Genomic DNA, 18705 nt, shown 5'->3' with positions numbered 1-18705 from the left:
TAAATAACTGAGACTGAATACCTTTTCATATGTCATTGGCCAGTAAACTATGTTGTGAAGTGCCAGTTCAGGTTTTCTGGCTGGTTTTTTTTTTAATCGTTTGCTTTCTTTTTTTTTTTTTTTTTTATCGTTTTCTTTTGAATCGTTTGCTTAGTTTTTAGAAATTAGTTACATGTTTTGATATATACTGTTTATATGTCTTTCAAATAACTTCTCCCATTTGTCTTGCCTTTTTTCTTTCTTAAGGCTGTCGTTTGAAGAATAGAAATTAATTTTAATGCCTAATTTAGTAATTTTTTCCTTCATGTCCAGTGCTTTTGGTATAACATTTAATAAGTCTTTTTCCTAATTAAAGTCCTTGAATATATTCTCCTATGTTATCTAATAAAAACTGGATTGTTTTACCTTTCTCTTTAGGTCTGTAACCTGTCTGGAATTGATTTTTTTTTTCATTGTGATAGGACATCTTTCCTTTTTAAGGCTGCGTAGTATTTCATTGTATGTCTGTACCACATTTGCTTTATCCATTCATCTGTTGATCAGTTTGGGTTGCTTTCACTTCTTGGCTATTGTAAATAGTGCTGCAGTGAACACGATGTGCAGACATCTCTTTGAGTTATTGCTTTCAGTTCTTTCGTATCTGCTCAGAAGTGGAATTGCTGAATTGTATATGGGAGTTGTATTTTTAATTTTTCAGGAACCCGCCATACTGTTATTCCATAGCAGCTGCACCATTTTACATTCCTACCAGTACTGCACAAAGGTTCCACTTTTCCACAGCTCACCAACACTTGCTATTTTCTGGGTTTCTTTTTAGTAGTAGCCATTCTATTAAATATGAAATGGTAACTCATTATGGTTTTGATTTGCATTTCTCTGATGATTGGTGGTATTGAGCATCTTCTCATATGCTTGTTGTCCATTTATGTATCATCTTTGGGGAAATGTCTGTTCAAACATTTTATCCATTTTTAATTGGGTTATTTAATGTTTTGTTGTTAAGCAGTAGGAGTTCTTTACATATTATGAATATTAACTCTGTAGCAGATACGTGGTTTGTAAATTTGTGTTTCTTTAGAGTTGATTTCTTTCATTTTATTTGATTCTTTGATCAGGCCACATTTCCCCATTTCTTCATGTGCCTTGTGATGTTCTGTTGAGATTAGGGCATTTGAAACAACTCTCTCTCCCATTATTTACAGACTGGCTTCATTCAGGGAAGACCTTTACTGTCAGCCTCCCTAGAGGCTCTAAGACCTCTCAAACCATTTCTCAATTGCCCAGTCACACTGCAAGTGTCCTAGAGAAGGGACTGGGAAACCATGCCACTTTTTCCATTGGTAACAGGGATGATTTCAAATTATGGGTTGTGTTTCAGTAAGAGGCAAATAATACACTTGTCCCTCGGTACCATGAGGTATTGGTTCCAGGACCCCTAGAGGGTATCAAAATCTACAAATGCTCAAGTTTTTACATAAAAAGTCATAGTAGTTGCATATTACCTACGCATATCCTCATATACTTTAATTCATCTCTAGGTTACTTATGATACCTAATACAATGCTATGGTAAATAGTTGTCAATACTACCTTTTAAAAATTATGTATTATTTTATATTGTTGTATTATTTTTATTTTTTCCAAATATCTGTGATCCATTGTTCATTGAATCTGTAGATATGGAACTTGCAGATACAGAGAGCTGACTGTGTAACTGTTCTGATATCAGTTTGGTAAGTTGTGTTTTCCAAGAGTGTTTCCATTTCTTCTGATTCTTCAAATTTATTGGCAAAGAATGTATAATTTCCTCTTAATTGCCTTTTTAAAAATTGAGTTGATGTTAATATAACATACGGTTAACCTTTTACAGAGTGAATTCAGTGGAATTTAGTTCATTCACAGTGTTGTACAATCACCACCTCTTTTCATTTCCAATACTTTTACATCCTTTAAGTAACCATTCCCCATTCCACCCTCCCCTCACTCCCTAGAAACCTCTGATCTGCTTTCTGTCTCTATAGACTTGTCTATTTTGGATATTTCAGGAACTGTACAGGATGTGTCCTTTTCTGTCTGGCTTCTTTAACTTAGAATAGTGTTTTTGAGGTTCACATGCTCTTTTGAAGCTGAATAATAGGCCATCATGTGTAGACTGCATCTTGTTTCTCTGTTTGTCTATAGATAGACATTTGGGTTGTTTTCACCGTTTGGCTGTTGTAAATAATGCTGCTATGAGTATTTATATACAAGTTTTTGTGTGGACATATGGTTTCATTTCTCTGTTATGTATACCTAAGAGTGGAATTGCTGATTCATGTGGTCATTTTATGCTTAACTTCTTGAGGAACTGTCAAACTATTTTCCACAACAGTAGTAACATTTTATCATTTTGTCCCTCCCCTTTCTTCCCCTTTTCACCCTTCACCTCCCCTCTCTTTTCTGGAGGGAGGGGATGAAGTTTTGCTCTGTCGCCCAGGCTGGAGTGCAGTGGCGCAGTCTCGGCTCACTGCAACCTCCGCCTTCTGGTTTCAAGCAATTCTCCTGTCTCAGCCTCCTGAGTAGCTGGGATTACAGGTGCCTGTAATCCCACATGGCTGATTTTTGTATTTTCAGTAGAGATGGGGTTTCACCATGTTGGCCAGGCTGGTCTCAAACTCCTGACCTCGTGATATGCTCACCTCGGCCTCCCAAAGTGCTGGAATTACAGGTGCGAGCCACTGCGCCCAGCCCTCTTTTCCTTTTTTTATTTTTTGAGACAGTTTCGCTCTGTCACCCAGGCTAAAGTACAGTGGCACACTGCAGCTCACTGCAGCCTACACCTTCTAGGCTCTAGCAGTCCTCCCACTTGAACCTCCCGAGTAGCTGGGACTACAGGCACACACCACTGCATCTGATTTTTGATTTTTTGGTAGAGATGGGGTCTCACTGTGTTGCCCAGGCTTGTCTTGAACTCCTGGGCTCAAGCCATTCTCCCACCTCTGCTTCCTGAAGTGCTGGGATTATAGGTGTGAGCCACTGTGCCCAGCCTTATTTTATATGCCCACTAGCAATGCACAAGAGTTATTTCTTCACATCCTCATCACCACTTGTTATTTTCCATTAAGAAGAAAAAATTGTAGCCATCCTATTAGATGTCAAGTGATATGTCAAATTTTGGTTTCAGTGTGCATTTTCAGTGTGACCAGTGAATCTGAACATCTTTTCAAATGTTTGTTGCCCATTTGCATCTCTTCCTGTAGAAACATCTGTTCAAATTCATTGTCCATTGTCAAAAAATTGACTTGTCTTTTTGTTGTTGAGTTATATGAGTTATTTATATATTCTTGATACGAAACCATTATCAGATATGTGATTGCAATTTTTTTGACACTCTGTAGGTTGTCTTTTCACTCTCTTGATAATATCTTTTGATGAACAAAGGTTTTCATTTTTATGAAGTCCAAATTTTTTTTTTTGAGACAGAGTTTCACTCTTGTTGCCCAGGCTGGAGTGCGATGGGGCAGTCTTGGCTTACCGCAACCTCTGCCTCCCAGGTTCAAGCGATTCTCCTGCCTCAGCCTCCCAAGTAGCTGAGATTACAGGCATGTGCCACTATGCCTGGCTAATTTTGTATTTTTAGTAGAGGTGGGGTTTCTCCATGTTGGTCAGGTTGGTCTCGAACTCTCGACCTCAGGTGATCTGCCCACTTTGGCCTCCCAAAGTTCTGGGATTATAGGTGTGAGCCACCATGCCCAGCCGTGAAGTCCAATTTAAATATTTTGTTGTTGTTGTTGCTCATGCTTTTGGTGTCAAATCTAAGAATCCATTGCCATATCAAAGTCATGAGGATTTATTCCTGTGTTTAGTTTTATAGTTCAAGGTGTTAAGAGTTAGGACTTAGGTCCATTAGGAGTTAATTTTTCTATGTGGAGAAGCAGGAGTCTAACTTTATTCACTTATATATCGTTATCCAGTTGTCCCAGCACCATTGTTAAAGAGACTATTCTTTACTACCTAACGTGGTTTTGACACTCGTGTCAACAATCCATTGGCTGTGGATGTCTGGGTTTATTTCTGCAACTGCATTTCACTTTCTGGAAGCTTTCCAATTTGTATGCCGTTTTTCATCTCCTCCTCCTCCTCCTCCCGCTTCCTCCTTCTTCTCCTCCCTCTTATTTTGCTTCCTCTTCCCTTTTCCCACCTTCCTCCTTCCTCCTCTCTCCTCCTTCTTCCTTCTTTTTTTTTTTTTCCTTTTGTTTTTCTTAATTGCTTTGGCTAGGACTTCCAGTGCAAGGTGGAACAGCAGTGCAAAGTGAGCATTCTTGCCTCATTCCTGACCTTAGTAGGAAGCTTCCAGTCTTTCACTTTTGTATTGAGGTTAGATGTGGATTTTTTTTTTTTTTTTTTTTTTAGATGGAGTCTAACTCTGTAGCCCAAGCTGATGTGCGGTGGCTCAGTCTCGGCTCACTGCAACCTTCATCTCAGGGTCTCAAGCAGTTCTCATGCCTCAGCCTCCTGAGTAGCTGGGATTCCAGGTGCATGCCACCACACCTGGCTAATTTTTTTTTTAAACTTTAGTAGAGACAAGGTTTAACCATGTTGGCCAGGCTGGTCTTGAACTACGGAGCTCAGGCATCAGCCCATCTTGGCCTTCCAAAGTGCTGGGATTATAGCCATGAGCCACTGTGCCTGGCCTGCTGTGGATTTTTAAATAAATGCCCTTTATCGTATTAAAGAAGTTTTTTTCTGTTCTTAGTTTGCTGAGTGTTTTATTGTGAAATGATGTTGAGTTTTGCCCAGTGTTTTATCTGTGTGTATTTAGATGATGTGTTTTTCTTTTTATTTTATTTTTATATATTACACTGGATGCTTATCTTACATTGCACCACCCTAGTATTCCTGAGATAAACCCAAATTGGGCTCCATTGAAACTAAAAACTTTTGCATTATAAATGTTATGAAGAAAGTGAAAAGACAGCCGAATGCAGTGGCTCATGCCTGTAATCCCAGCACTTTGGAAGGCCGAAGCATGTGGATTATTTGAGGTCGGTTATTTGAGACCAGCCTGGCCAACATGGTGAAACCCCATCTCTACTAAAAATACAAAAATTAGCCAGGTGTGGTGGTGCATGCCTCTTATCCCAGCTACTCAGGAGGCTGAGGCAGGAGAATCACCTGAGCCTGGGAGGTGGAGATTGCAGTGAGCCAAGATAGGGCCACTCTACTCTCTGGGAGATAGTGTGAGACCCTGTCTCAAAAAAAACAAAACAAAAAAACTAGAAAGTGAAAAGACAACCCACAGATGGTACCTAGAGATTAGTATCCAGAAAATATAAATAATTCTTTTTTTTTTTTTTTTTTTTGAGACAGAGTCTCACTGTCGCCAGGCACCAGGCTGTGGTGCAGTGGTGCGAGCTTGGCTCACTGTAACCTCCACCTCCCAGGTTTTAGCAGTGCTCCTGCCTCAGCCTCCCAAGTAGCTGGGACAACAGGCACGTGTCACCACGCCCAGCTAATTTTTGTATTTTTTTTTTTTGTAGAGACAGGGATTCACCATGTTGGCCAGGATAGTCTCGATCTCTTGACCTAGTGATCCGCCTGCCTCGGCCTCCCAAGGTGCTGGGATTATAGGCTTAAGCCACCACACCCAGCCTCATATAAAGAATTTTTACAACTCAAATAAGAATTTACATTTACCAATTGGTAGTTTCAGTCAGCTAGAGTTGGTTTCTCTTCAGTCATTCAATTTTTGGTGAATTAAAACTATCATCAGATACTACTTCATATCCATGAGGATGCTTATAATGAAATTTTTAAAATATGGGAAATAGTATGGTAGTTCCTCGAAAAATTATAGAATTACCATTTGATCTAGCAGTGCCACTTCTGTGTGTATATACAAAAGAGTTCAAAGCAGGGACACAGATATTTGTACACCAGTTTTCGTAGCAGCACTATTTACAACATTCAAAAGGTTGAAAAAATCTACATGTCCATTACAGATGAATGGATAAACAAAATGTGCTGTAAATAGATGGGTAGATAGGTCACAAAGGAATATTATTCAGCCCTAAAAAGGAATGAAATTCTGTCTGGTATATGCTACAACATGGATGAACCTTGAAGACACTGTGGTAAGTGAAATAAGCCAGACAAAAAATGAGAAATATTGTATAATTTGACCTGTGGGGTACATAGAATGGGCAAATTCATAGAGACAAAGTAGAATGGAGTTATTAGGGATGAGGTATGATTCCATTTCTGTAAAGTTCAGAGTTACTCTTACAGGAGGAAAGGATCCATTATGACTAGAAGGAGGCACAAGGGAGGCCACTGGGTCATCTTCTGTTTCTCAGTCTGTGTTTACTCCAATGAATTTCATTGAGCTGTTCTGCCATGATTTGCACATTTTCCTTCATATGTTATACTTTTATTAAAATCCACTTAAAATGGAAATAAAAGATACCTGGATTTCAGCTTTTAAATGCTAATGCAAAGATAGCCATTTTTTGGGGGGTGGGGTGGTTCACACTTGTAATCCCAGCACTTTGGGAGGCTGAGGCAGGTGGATCATCTGAGGTCAGGAGTCTGAGACCAGCCTAGCCCACATGGTGAAATTCTGTCTCTACTAAAAAATACAAAAATTAGCCGGTCATTGTGGCGAGTTCCTGTAATGCCAGCAACTCAGGAGGCTGAGGAAGGAGAATTGCTTAAACCCAGGAAGTGGAGTTTTTACAGTCAGCCAAGATTGTGCCACTGCACTCCAGCCTGGTGAAAGAGCAAGATTCCATCTCAAAAAAAAAAAGACAAAGCACTCATGTCTGAAATCTGATTTATATAGGATTTTCTTCCAGGCAAACAAACAAGATCAAGATTATTGGTTTTGAAAATGTACTCTGTTCTTTCTTATATCAAAGTCTTGATGTTGGCTGCTAGAGAGAACTTCTTAGGTTTTCTACCTGTGTTCGTCCATTTTCATACTGCTATAAAGAACTGCCCAAGATAGGGTAATTTATAAAGGAAAGAGGTTTAATTGGCTCACAGTTCAGCATGGCTGGGAGGCCTCAGGAAACTTGCAGTCATGGTAGAAGGTCAAGAGGAAGCAAGGCACTTTCTTCGCATGTCAGGAAGAGGTGCCAAGTGAAGGACAAAGAGCCCCCTATAAAACCATCAGATCCCGTGAGAACTCATTATGGTGAGCATGGGGGAACCTCTGCCATGACTCAGTGACCTCCACCTGGTCTTTCCCTTGACACATGGGGATTATGGGGATTATGGGGATTATGGGTCAAGATGAGATTTGGGTAGGGACACAAAGCCCAACCATACCACTATTTTTTTTTTTTTTTGTACCTGGATTTTTGTTGTTGTTGTTCCCTCATGAACATTTTAAAGTATAATTAAGCAAAAGGGAATACTGTACAATGGTTTTTAATAATTTTTTAAGGTGTTTTTTCCCCCCTCAAGTTGGGGTTTCCCAGTGTTGCCTAGGCTGGTCTCGAACTTCTGGCCTCAAATGACTCTCCTACCTCACCTTCTAAGTAGCTGGGACTGCAGACAGGAGCCACTCACCCAGCTGCCTATACAGTGTTTTTATTTATTTATTTATTTTTTAAGTAAAACTTCTTTAATTTTTTTCTTGCAATGATTGAATAAAATAATAGAATGAATGCCTGTATTGTATAGTGTTGTATCAGCAGGTTCCAATCAGGGAAGCTCCAATAGAGCCACTTTTTCTGTTTCTCAACTGTGAATATGGAGATGACTGAAAGGATCTCACTCGTTCTTCTTTGACCAACATGTCAGTTTGTTCCTCAGTCCAGGATATAATGATAATTAATACTCCACCTCTTGGCCAGGCACAGTGGCTCACGCCTGCAATCCTAGCACTTGGGGAGGCCAAGGCGGGCGGATCACAAGGTCAGGAAATTGAGACCATCCTGGCTAACATGGTGAAACCCCATTTCTACTAAAAATACGACAAATTAGACATGGTGGCACACACCTATAATTCCAGCTACTCAAGAGGCTGAGGCAGGAGAATTGCTTGAATCCAGGAGGTGGGGGTTGCAGTGAGCTGAGATCACACCACTGCACTCCAGCCTGGGCATCAGAACAAGACTCCATCTCAAAAAAATAAAAATAAAAAAAATTGTAGCTCTCTCCTTAAGTTCAGTGAAGAAGAAAAGATAGATTTACAATTAATGGTAATTTTGTCTGATAACTGCCATTAGAGTAAGACATTCAGAATGCCCTTTGAGGACAGAGATGGCACTACTGTATTCTCATGTTTAAAGAATAAAAGTTCCCCAGCTTGAGAAAAGAGGGGAAAAGCACTCCAGTGAGAGGAAGTTGATGAAATTACTGTTAACTTTACTTGTATATATTCACTGACTTTCAGTGTCTATGAAAACTTGATTTGGGACTATTTTCTGTGAACAGAAATAATAGTATTTCTTCCTGATAAATGTCCTGTGGTCAAACAATATGATTTTCTAATCATTTTGCACACTAAACTTTTTTCCCCCAGGATGCCTTAATGCTAAATTTCCTCTATACTGCTTTCTGTTAGAGGAAGAGATTTCTCTTTCACAGTCACAACACATTTTCCTTTCAATCCATATTCTAATCCATCTAGTCCAACTTCATCGAAACCTTGATACACTTAACCATTTCTTTTTCTTACAAGAAATAGAATTCTTCTTAAATTCTTTCTACTGTTGAAATAGAAAGAATATCATGCTTCTGGACTGATTAACATTTTTTCTTCTTGATTTAAGAAGTTTTGACATTTATTCATTTGTTTCTAGGCAGCGCAAGATTGTGAGATTTGCAAAGCTGCCAAAATATTTTGAAATAAATGAAAATATATAAACATGCATGTTATCAGCTGTTTTACAGTATTTGTGTTTTAGAGATAATGAGTGTCTAGTGGACCACAAGAGCCCCGGGGGATTAAAGATGGAAATTTCAAACTCTAGATTCCTTTTTGTGTAATCATATCTGGCTGAAGTGTATTCTCTGCATGTGAAACTCTCAAGTCATAATTTTTTAAAGTGGAGTGTTTACTGCATTATTTAAAAATAATAAATTATATTACCTAATAACAGCAGGCCAAACATAGACCGATGATGAAAGTTTGTCAGAAACTAAGGCTTCTGATTAATTCTGTGCTGTGGAATATAATTGGAAGGAAGGATTATATTATAGTTTACAATGAGTTTATAGAAAGAAAGGAGAAGGGTAAATTAGATACAGTTCACAGCAAATCTGAATTCAGAACCCCTGGTTGTAAGACTAGTCTTTTATCCTTTGGAGTTAAAAAATGTAAATGTACAGCCAGGTGCAATTTTTCATGCCTTTAGTTCTAGCACTTGGGTGGCCAGTGTGGGTGGATCACTAAAGCCCAGGAGTTTGAGATCAGGTTAGGCAAAGTGGCAAAACCCCGACTCTACAAAAAAATACAAAAATTAGCTAGGTGTGGTGGCAGGGACTTGTACTTCTAGCCACTCAGGAGGCTGAGGTTGGAGGATCACCTGAGCCTGGGAGATCAAAGCTACTGTGAACTGTGATTGTGTCACTGCACTCCAGCCTGGATGAAAGAGTAAGAGCTTGTCTCAAAAAAAAAAAGTGTGTGTGTGTGTGTGTGTGTGTGTTGAAGCAAATATGAGAATAAGCAAAAATGTAGAGTCTGTAGCGCATAATGTAGTGCTAAGCACATAGTTTAGTCATTGGTACATATTTCTGGAGATTGTCTAAAGATCTATTTTTTTAAATTCATTTTAATTAAATCGGTGGTTAGCAAATCACAGCCTGCAGACCAAATCTGGCCTATCATCCGTTTTTCTTCCTGCCTTCCTGCCTCTCTTTTCTCTTCCTTCCTTCCTTCCCTTTTTCTTTTCCTCCCTTTCTCTGCTCCTTTTCTTCTTCCCTCCTTCCTTCCCTCCTTCCCTCCCTCCCTCCCTCCCCCCCTCTTTCTTTCATTGTTTTGGATTTTTTTTTCAGACAGTTTTTGTTGTGTTACTCAGGCTGGAGTGCAGTGGTGCGATCTCAGCTCACAGCAACCTCTGTCTTTTAGGGTTCAAGCAATTCTCCTACCTCAGCCTCCTGAGTAGCTGGGATTATAAGTGCATGCCACTATACCTGGCTAGGTTTTATATTTTTAGTAGAGATGGGGTTTTACCATGTTGCCCAGGCTGGTCTTGAACTCCTGAGGTCGGCCTCCCAAAGTGCTAGGGATTACAGGCTTGAGCCACTACACCCTGGCCCTATTATACATTTTGGCAAATAAAGTTTTATTAGAACATACTATGCTTAATCATTGAAATGTTTTGTGTGTCTGTTTTGCCCTGTAGCAGTAGAGTTGAGTAGTTGGGACAGAGACTGTGATTCATACAACCTAAAATATTTACCCCGGCCTTCGTTACAGAGTAGTTTGCTAACCTCTCATTTTCTCGGTTTTAACTCATTCACAAATTATATAGTTTTTGTTTGTTTGCTTGTTTTGAGACAGTCTTACTCTGTTGCTTAGGCTGGAGTGCAGTGGCATAATCTCAGCTCACTGCATCTTCTGCCTCCTGGGTTCAAATGTTTGTCTTGCCTCAACATCCTAAGTAGCTGGGACTACAGACATGTACTAAAACATATGGCTAATTTTTGTATTTTTAGTAGAGACTGGCTTTCACTATGTTGGCCAGTCTGGTCTTGAACTCCTGGCCTTAAGTGATCCACCCATCTCAGCCTCCCATAGTGCTGGGATCCCCAGCCAATATTTTTGTTTTGTTTTGTTTTGAGACAGGATCTCACTCTATCGTCCAGGCTGGAGTTCAGTGGCATGATAACAGCTCACTGCAGCCTTGACCCCCGCTGGGTTCAAGCAGTTGTCCTGCCTCAGCCTCCTAAGTAGCTGGGATTACAACATGCGCCACCATGCCTGGGTAATACTTGTAATTTTTGTAGAGACGAGGCTTCTCCATGTTGCCTAGGCTGGTCTCAAACTCCTGGAACTCAAACAGTTCCTCAGGCAGGAATCCTGAAATGCTGGGATTACAGGTGTGAGCCACTTTTCCCAGCCTGCAAATGACATATTTCTTATAATCTACTACAGTGAGCTTTGCATGGGGAATACATTTGTTGTGTTCAAACTTTATTTTCCTTTAATTTTGCATAGAGAAAAATGGGAAGAATAGTACCATAAATACCTGTATACCCTGAACAGAGAATCATTGTTAAAATTTTGCCATATTTGCTTTATCTTCTCTCTGTGTGTATGTATACTCACGTGGTTTTTTTTTATTGGTATTAGTTTATAGCTGTAGATACTATGCTTCTTCAGTACATATCTCTAGGAGTAAGAGCATTTTCTTCCATAACCAATTGTGTTAAAATTTAAAGACATGTATGCGGTTTTTGTTGGTGAGGGTTATATGATGGGGATTTCTATGGCACTTTGTTCATCCCTGTGTTCCCCTTTATAAACTGCAGAAACTCTAAGTATAATGCATTAGTTATCTATTGCTTGCAAGTAGTAGACTGAATAATGGCCCCATAAAGATGTCTACTTCCATTAGGTAAAGAAAATGTGTACATACACGTCATGGAATATTGCACAGCCATAACAAAGAATGAAATCATGTCCTTTGCAACAGTATGGATAGAGCCGGAGGCCATTATCCTGAGTAAATTAAAGCAGAAACAGAAAACCCAGTACCTCGTGTTCTCACTTGTAAGTCGGAGGTAAACATTGGGTGCAAATGGACATAAAGATGGGGACAGTAGACACTGGGAACTACAAGAGAGTGGAAGGAGGAGGGAGGAGCAAGGGTTAGAAAACTGCCTATTGAGTACTATGCTCTCTACCTGGGTGACAGGTTGAATCATATCCCAGATTAAGCATCATACACTATACCCCTGTTACAAATCTGCACATGTACCCCTGAGTCTAAAGAAAAGTTGAAAAAAACCCCAAATGTCCATATCCTGATTCCTGGGATCTGTGGATATGTCATGTTATCTGGCAAAAGGAACTTTACATATGTAATTAAGGAATTTTAGATGACGAGAGTATCCATTATCTGGTGGGCCTGAAGTAATCACCAGGGTCCTTATGAAGGAGAGGCAAGGGAGTTGGAGGCAGAGAAGGTGCTCTGATGATGGAAGCCGAATGAGTGAAGGAAATGTGAGCTTGCCACATGGCTAGTGTTGGAGATGGCGAGGCTGAGCATTTTCACCTCCAGTTTCAGAATCATTGTGTCCAGGCTCCTTCTTCTTTTAAACAGTCTTTCCCTAAATTTCTCTCTTCTTACATCTTACTGTAAACACCGAGGAGAAACCAGGCATTAACTTTGCTCAGAATCTTTTTGGCTAGACCATCTAATTCATTCGGCACATTACCTTCTACATCGCTGTAAAACTGTGTTAATAAACTCTCTGCAGCTACATAGCAGAGATCCCCTGCCTCCAGCTTCTAGTCAGATGTTCCTCATGTTCCTTAAAACTTTCACATCCACCTCCTAACAATCCACAATCTACCAACTGTCAATTCCTGGCAATTTAGGCTTTTACTGCTGCTCTCCTTAAAGCCTTGAAGTATTAGAACTGGGCCCTGTTATCAGAACCCATTTCCCAGTTCTAATACTCTTCCCACATTTTTGGTATGTGTTACAACAGAGCTTTTCTCCTGACACCAAAATCTGTAAGATTTATATATGAAGCATAACAAATTATTCTAAAACTTTCTAATGGCTTAAATCAACAAACATGTATTATCTCATCGGTTCTGTGGTTCAGGAATCCAGGCAAAGCTACCTAGATGCTTCTAGCTCAGGATCTTTTATGAAGCTGCAGTTAGGCTGTCAGGCAGGCTGCAGTCATCCCAGGGCTCGGCTGGGAGAGGATCTGCCTTCAGGCTCTCTTGTGTGACTGTTGGCAGGCCTCAGGTTTTTGCTGGCTGTTGGCTGGAGATGGATGTCAGTTACTTGCCACATGAGCCTCTCTCTACGCCATTTGACAGCATGCAGCTGGCCTTCCTTAGGGCGAGGAAGCAAGCAGTAGAGTAAGAGAGAGTGCCCAAGACAGGAGATACAGACTTCTTATAACTCACTCTCAGAAGTAACATCCCATCACTTTTGCCAAATTCTGGTTGTTAGAAGCCAGTCACTAGATCTATCCCACACTTGAAGAGGGTTAAACAAGGTCATGTTCTTCCTAAGATTAGGCCCAGTACAGAATTGGCTTAATAACATTTCTGATGATTGTTTTTATCATTTGTAAAATCTTGGCTGTCTGAAACCCTTGGGAAATGAGTCATTCTGGAAAGTTAAGTTTCTGGATAGATTTTCACCATGAAGGAACTGAATCTTGATGATTTAGGATAGAAACACTTCTGCATTTGGTCACATATTTTCTGCCTTTTACTGATCATTATTTGAAATTTTATTTCATCAAAGGAAAACTGGCAATTGTGTGTTATAAAGAGAAGGTGCCTGTCTTCTCCTTATGTAGGGTATAGAACTGTTCATCTCTTTACTAAAGACTTAAGGCTTCTGTCTGCCTTTAGAATTTCTATTTCTTTCTTTGTTTCATTCGTTACCGCTTAGTTATCAGCACTTGCCCATTGCCTTCCTGTTTGCTGTATCTATTAGGTTGGTGCAAAAATGATTGTGATTTTTGCATTAAAAGTAATGCATTAGGTTCTCATAGAAGCACGAACGAACCCTTTTGTGAGCTGTGCATGGGATCTAGGTTGGCGCTCCTTGTGAGAACCTAATGCCTGATGTTCTGTCACTGTCTTCCATCACCCCCAGACGGGACCATCTAGTTGCAGGAAAAGAAGCTCAGGGCTCCCACTGATTCTACATTACAGGAAGTTGTATAATTATTTAGTTTCATATTATGATGTAATAATAATAGAAATAAAGTACACAGTAAATGTAATGCGGTTGAATCATCCTGAAACTACCTCCTCCTCTGGTCCCTGAAAAATTGTTTTCCGCAAAACCTGCCCCAAGGTTGGGACTGCTGCTATAGAGGACTGGATTTGCAGTCTAGAAGTTATGTTAATGGCATTTATTTTAAGATTCACCGAGACTTTACTTTTTTTTTTTTAATGGAGTCTCTTGTTGCTCAGGCTGGAGTACAGTAGTGTGATCTTGGCTCACTGCAACCTCTGCCTTCTAGGTTTGAGCGATTCTCCTGCCCTAGCCTCCTGAATAGCTGGGATTACAGGTGCCCGCTGCCATACCCAGCTAATTGTTTTTGGTAGAGATAGGTTTCGGTAGAGATAGGTTTCAGTTTTCGGTAGAGATAGGTTTCACTGTGTTGGCCAGGCTGGTCTTGAACTCCTGACCTCAGGTGATCTGCTTACTTCCAGTTCCCAAAGTGCTAGGATTATAGGCATGAGCCCCCAGCCCAGCGTCTTTACGTCTGATTTATAAATTGTTGCTATAGTCAGCCCTTTGTATTTGTGGTTTCCACATCCATAGATTCAACCAACCCTGTACTGAAAATATCTGGGGGCAAAATGATGCTTACATCTATGTTGAACATGATGGACTCTGATACTGTTTCCTAAACAATGCAGAATAACAACTATTTACATAGCATTTACATTGTGTATTATAAGTAGCCTGGAGATGATTTAAAGTATGTGGGAGGATATGTGTATGTCACCATTTTTTACAAGGCACTTGAGCATCTGCGGATTTCGTTATTCACAGGGGATCCTGGAACTAATCCCCTGTGGATACCAGGAGATGACTGTATAGGTGAGTCTCTGGCAACAGGTGAAGTGGCATTGGGCTTAGCAACTGTAAGAAAGCTTGGAGTGGCCTGAGGACAGATGACAGTATGACACATTGCTCACTTTAGCCAATGCTCAGAGTCTCTTAGTTCTTGAAACTTCACAAGCAATTTAGACAAACTCGTTTTCCTTCTCTATCTCTGCATTCTATGTAATCCCACAGTTGAAGTCTGTTCTTATAGTGGAATTACTTATACCCCTTTCCAAAAACTTGAACCTAATTTTCATCTACAAACCCAAAGCAGTAAATACAATTTACTTTTATATTTGAATTATTTCCTTTGTAATGGTGTCTGTTGACAGCCAAAGCCTTTTGGATGGAAACATACCACCACTGCCATAAGTAAAAGCTGTAAAGCAGTGTTAAATACTGTATATAGAGCCCACATTTTTATATGCATTTCTTCTAGGACTTATGTAGTGTATGTACTTTGGAAGTTTGGGAAGGTGCAGTAACCTCTATAATTCATTAGGTCGTTAGGCAGAATATCCAAAAGGCCTGCTAGAGAGGTCAGGTGTGGAAACAAGACAGCAATCTCTGTGTTACTCAGGCTTTGAGAAACTTCCTTCAGAATCATAGAACATTAGAACTGGGGAGGAGAGGGGCTTAAAAAACTTTAGTCTTTTTTTCCCAGCTCCAGTCTCTTGTAAATAATTAATAGTAAACCTAAAGCATATGAGAATTACCTGCTTCCTCTTTTCCCTTGCCCAACATGAAATTTGTTTTCTAATTGGAGTGTACTTGTTAACTTTGCATTCCCATAGAGGTGGTTTCCAGCCTCACACACCCTTGCGGCCTCCAGCCACAAGTCCCCTGGACCTCAGCGAGTACATGTACTGTGTGTGCACCCTGGTAACATGTTTCCTTAAAACTAGCACTACTGGACCCTCTAACTTTAGTACATCTCTTTTATGTCTCACTTTTCAGAGACCACCAAACTAGCAACCCAAAACTCATTTGTCACTCTTGAAACATAATATATGAAGATGGAAAGCTAACGTAAAACTGGTAAGGGACTGAGTCATTTGGAAGATAACCTAATGTACGTGCCTGAAAAACAGGGATAAAAGGAAACAAAGGGACAAGAAGCAAGCCAGTTCACCCCAAACCCTACAAATGGTTGGGAATTAGAGACATGAAGTATTACAAATGGGGAAAGGGATGAAGTCTGATAAAACATAGGGAGGTCGACACTGTGTGTAGGAACAGTTAGACTTCCAGATCCCTATCTCCATACCCCACTCCACCTCTGCAGAAGAGATAGCTTCCCTTAGGGAGGAAGAACATGAGAGAAAATAAAGACACTAGAGGGAGAGTGTGAGATCAGCAAGGTAGTGGAATAAAAGATCCCTGGCATCACTCTCCCCACAAAAATACAAGTAGAAATTACTGAGAATCACAGATTACTTCCAGGAAGCTCACCAGATTCTCAGAACAAAGAGAAAAATCTCCTCAAGGTTCAGGTAGGGAGAAGGGGAAATAATCATCTTGAAATAAGTTGGAGCACTCCTTAGCAATGGTTTGCTCTCAAAGTAAACTATTTTATCAAGCCTCATTTTGTGCTTTGCCAGTGTGTAACTGACCTGGAGAAAGATGCGTTAGTCCATTTTGCATTGCTTTAAAAGAATACCCGAGACTGGGTAATTTATGAAGAAGAGGGGTTTATTTGGCTCACATTTCTGCAGGTTGTGCAGGAAGCATGGTGGCAGCATCTATCTGCTCAGCCTCTAGTGAGGTCTGAGGAAGCTGTGACTCACGGTGGAACACAAAGGGGAGCAGGCACATCACATGGCGAGAGAGAGAGGGGAGGGAAGTGCCAGACTCTTTAACAACCAGCTCTCACGTCAGCTCTCGTGAGAACTGTAGTAATAGAGTTAGAACTCACTGCAGAGACAACAAGCCTTTATGAGGCATCCGGCCCACATCCAACACTGGGAATCACATTTTAGCATGAGTTGGAGGGGACAAATACCCAAACTGTATCAGAAGGGAAACACCCAACCTCAGCCCTCTCTAGCCTTCCAGTCCCACCTAAGGAGGGAGAAGAGAACACGAGAAACCCTTGTGAAAGACACAGCCCAGGCACACAGGCTCACTAAAAGACTGAGAACTAACTCTGATTATAGCATATTCCCCGCACCACACAGACACCTTACCGCCATGCCGACCAGTCTCCTGTATGATGGTGGTGGATTACTGCTAAACCAACTGCAATTTTCTGACCCTATTTTAATAAGGAGTTTTTAGGGAAACCAAGAAACAATAAGATACAAAAACAAGAATGCAATTTCAGCAACATGGATGCAGCTGGAGGCCATTATCCTAAGTCAATTAATGCTGAAACAGAAAACCCCAAAACTACATGTTCCCAGTTCATAAGTGGGAGCTAAACATTGGGTATTCATGGACATAAAGATGGGAACAGTAGGCACTGGGGACTGCAAGAGAGGGGAGAGAGGGAGGGGGGAGAGGAAGGGAGGAGGAGTGAGAGAGGGAGGGAGGGAGAGAGGGAGAAAGAGGAGGGGAGAGAGGAAGAGGAAGAGAGAGGGAGGGGAGGAGGGAGAGAGGGAGAGGGATGGAGAGAGGAGGGGAGAGAGGAAGGGTAATGAGGGAGAGAGGAAGGGGACAAGGAGGGAGAGGATCAGACGGGGGGAGAGGTAGGGGAGAAGGGAGAGAGGGAAAAGAGAGGGAGGGGAGAAAGTTGAAAAGCTGCCTCTTGTGTACTTTGCCAACTTCCTGGGTATTGGGATCAGTTGTACCCCAGACTCCAGCATCACACAGAATACCGTTGTAACAAACCTGCACATGTACCCCTGAATCTGAAATAATTCATTTAAAAAAAGGACACTAAAGAAAATTTAACCTACAGTCACACAAAACAGTCAACACAACACAACTCTTAACCAGATAAGGCCTATTTACTGCAGTTTCTTTTACCCAATATGTCATGTCTGATTTCAACAAAAACTTAGAAAACATGCTAAAAGGTCAAAATCAAAGTTGCATGAGGCCTAGCAAGAATCAGAACCATTGCCAGACTCACATATGGCAGCGATTTTGGAATTATGACTGGAAATTTAAAATAATTATTATCAGTATACTAAGGGCTCAAATGTAAAAAGTGAACAGCATGTAGGAAAGGTGGGTAATGTAAGTAGACAGTAGAAACTCTAAGAAAGAACCCAAATGAAATACTAGAAATAAACAGTACTGTAACAGAAATGAAGAATACCTTGGGACTTATTGGGAGACTGGAAGACAATAGATAACCCAGGAAAGAATCAATGAGCTTGCAGATAAAAAGAATGAAAATGACAGAACATGGCAGGGCTTGGTGGCTCACACTATATCTCAGCACTTCACAAGGCCCAGGTGGGAGGATCACTTGAGACCAAGAGTTGAAGACCAGCCTGGGCAACATAGAAATGTGTTGACTCCACAAAAAAGGAAAAGAAAAAGACAGAATGGGATATCCAAAACTGTGGGACAGTTACAAAATTATTTATATTTTAGTACTTGCTTTGCTGCACATACACTAAAATTGGAACAGTACAGAGAAGATTGCACAACATGGCTTCTGTGCAAAGATGATATGTAAGTTCATGAAGCATAAAACATCTTTTTAAACAAAATTTGTAATGTACGTACATTTACATGTAATTGTATACACACAATGGGAATAACAGAAGAAAAAAGAGAAAGAAATAGAATGAACACTTGAAGTAATAATGGCTCAGAATTTTCAGAACTAAAGACAGCAAACCACAAATCCAGAAAGTTAAGAAAACAAGCAAGATAAATATCAAAGGCCAGGTTTGGTGGCTCACATCTGTTAATCCCAGCACTTTGGGAGGCCGAAGTAGGTGAATCACTTGAGGTGAGGAGTTCAAGGTCAGCCTGGCCAACATGGTGAAACCCCATCTCTA

At 40.5% G+C, this 18705-nt stretch overlaps 1 protein-coding gene and 1 non-coding gene across 51 annotated transcripts in view; both read left to right on the top strand.

Moving 5' to 3' along the window:
• TPST1 (tyrosylprotein sulfotransferase 1) overlaps positions 1–18705 on the top strand; it is a 281231-nt gene that overhangs the window by 174642 nt on the left and 87884 nt on the right. For 29 of the 50 annotated variants that reach the window (XM_078353633.1, XM_078353608.1, XM_078353620.1 and 26 more), the window contains one exon: positions 1677–1732. The exons of the other annotated variants lie outside the window; for them this stretch is intronic. In XM_078353633.1, coding sequence (XP_078209759.1) covers positions 1677–1732 — 56 coding nt within the window. The remainder of the gene's footprint in view (positions 1–1676; positions 1733–18705) is intronic. 50 annotated transcript variants of the gene reach the window in all.
• Positions 18292–18401, top strand: LOC118151869 (U6 spliceosomal RNA). The gene has a single exon (XR_004740274.3). It is a non-coding gene; the product is annotated as a U6 spliceosomal RNA (small nuclear RNA).

The sequence above is a fragment of the Callithrix jacchus genome, chromosome 2 (genome assembly GCF_049354715.1).
Source record: "Callithrix jacchus isolate 240 chromosome 2, calJac240_pri, whole genome shotgun sequence".
NCBI lineage: Eukaryota > Metazoa > Chordata > Mammalia > Primates > Cebidae > Callithrix > Callithrix jacchus.
This window is presented reverse-complemented; position numbering and strand designations above follow the sequence as displayed.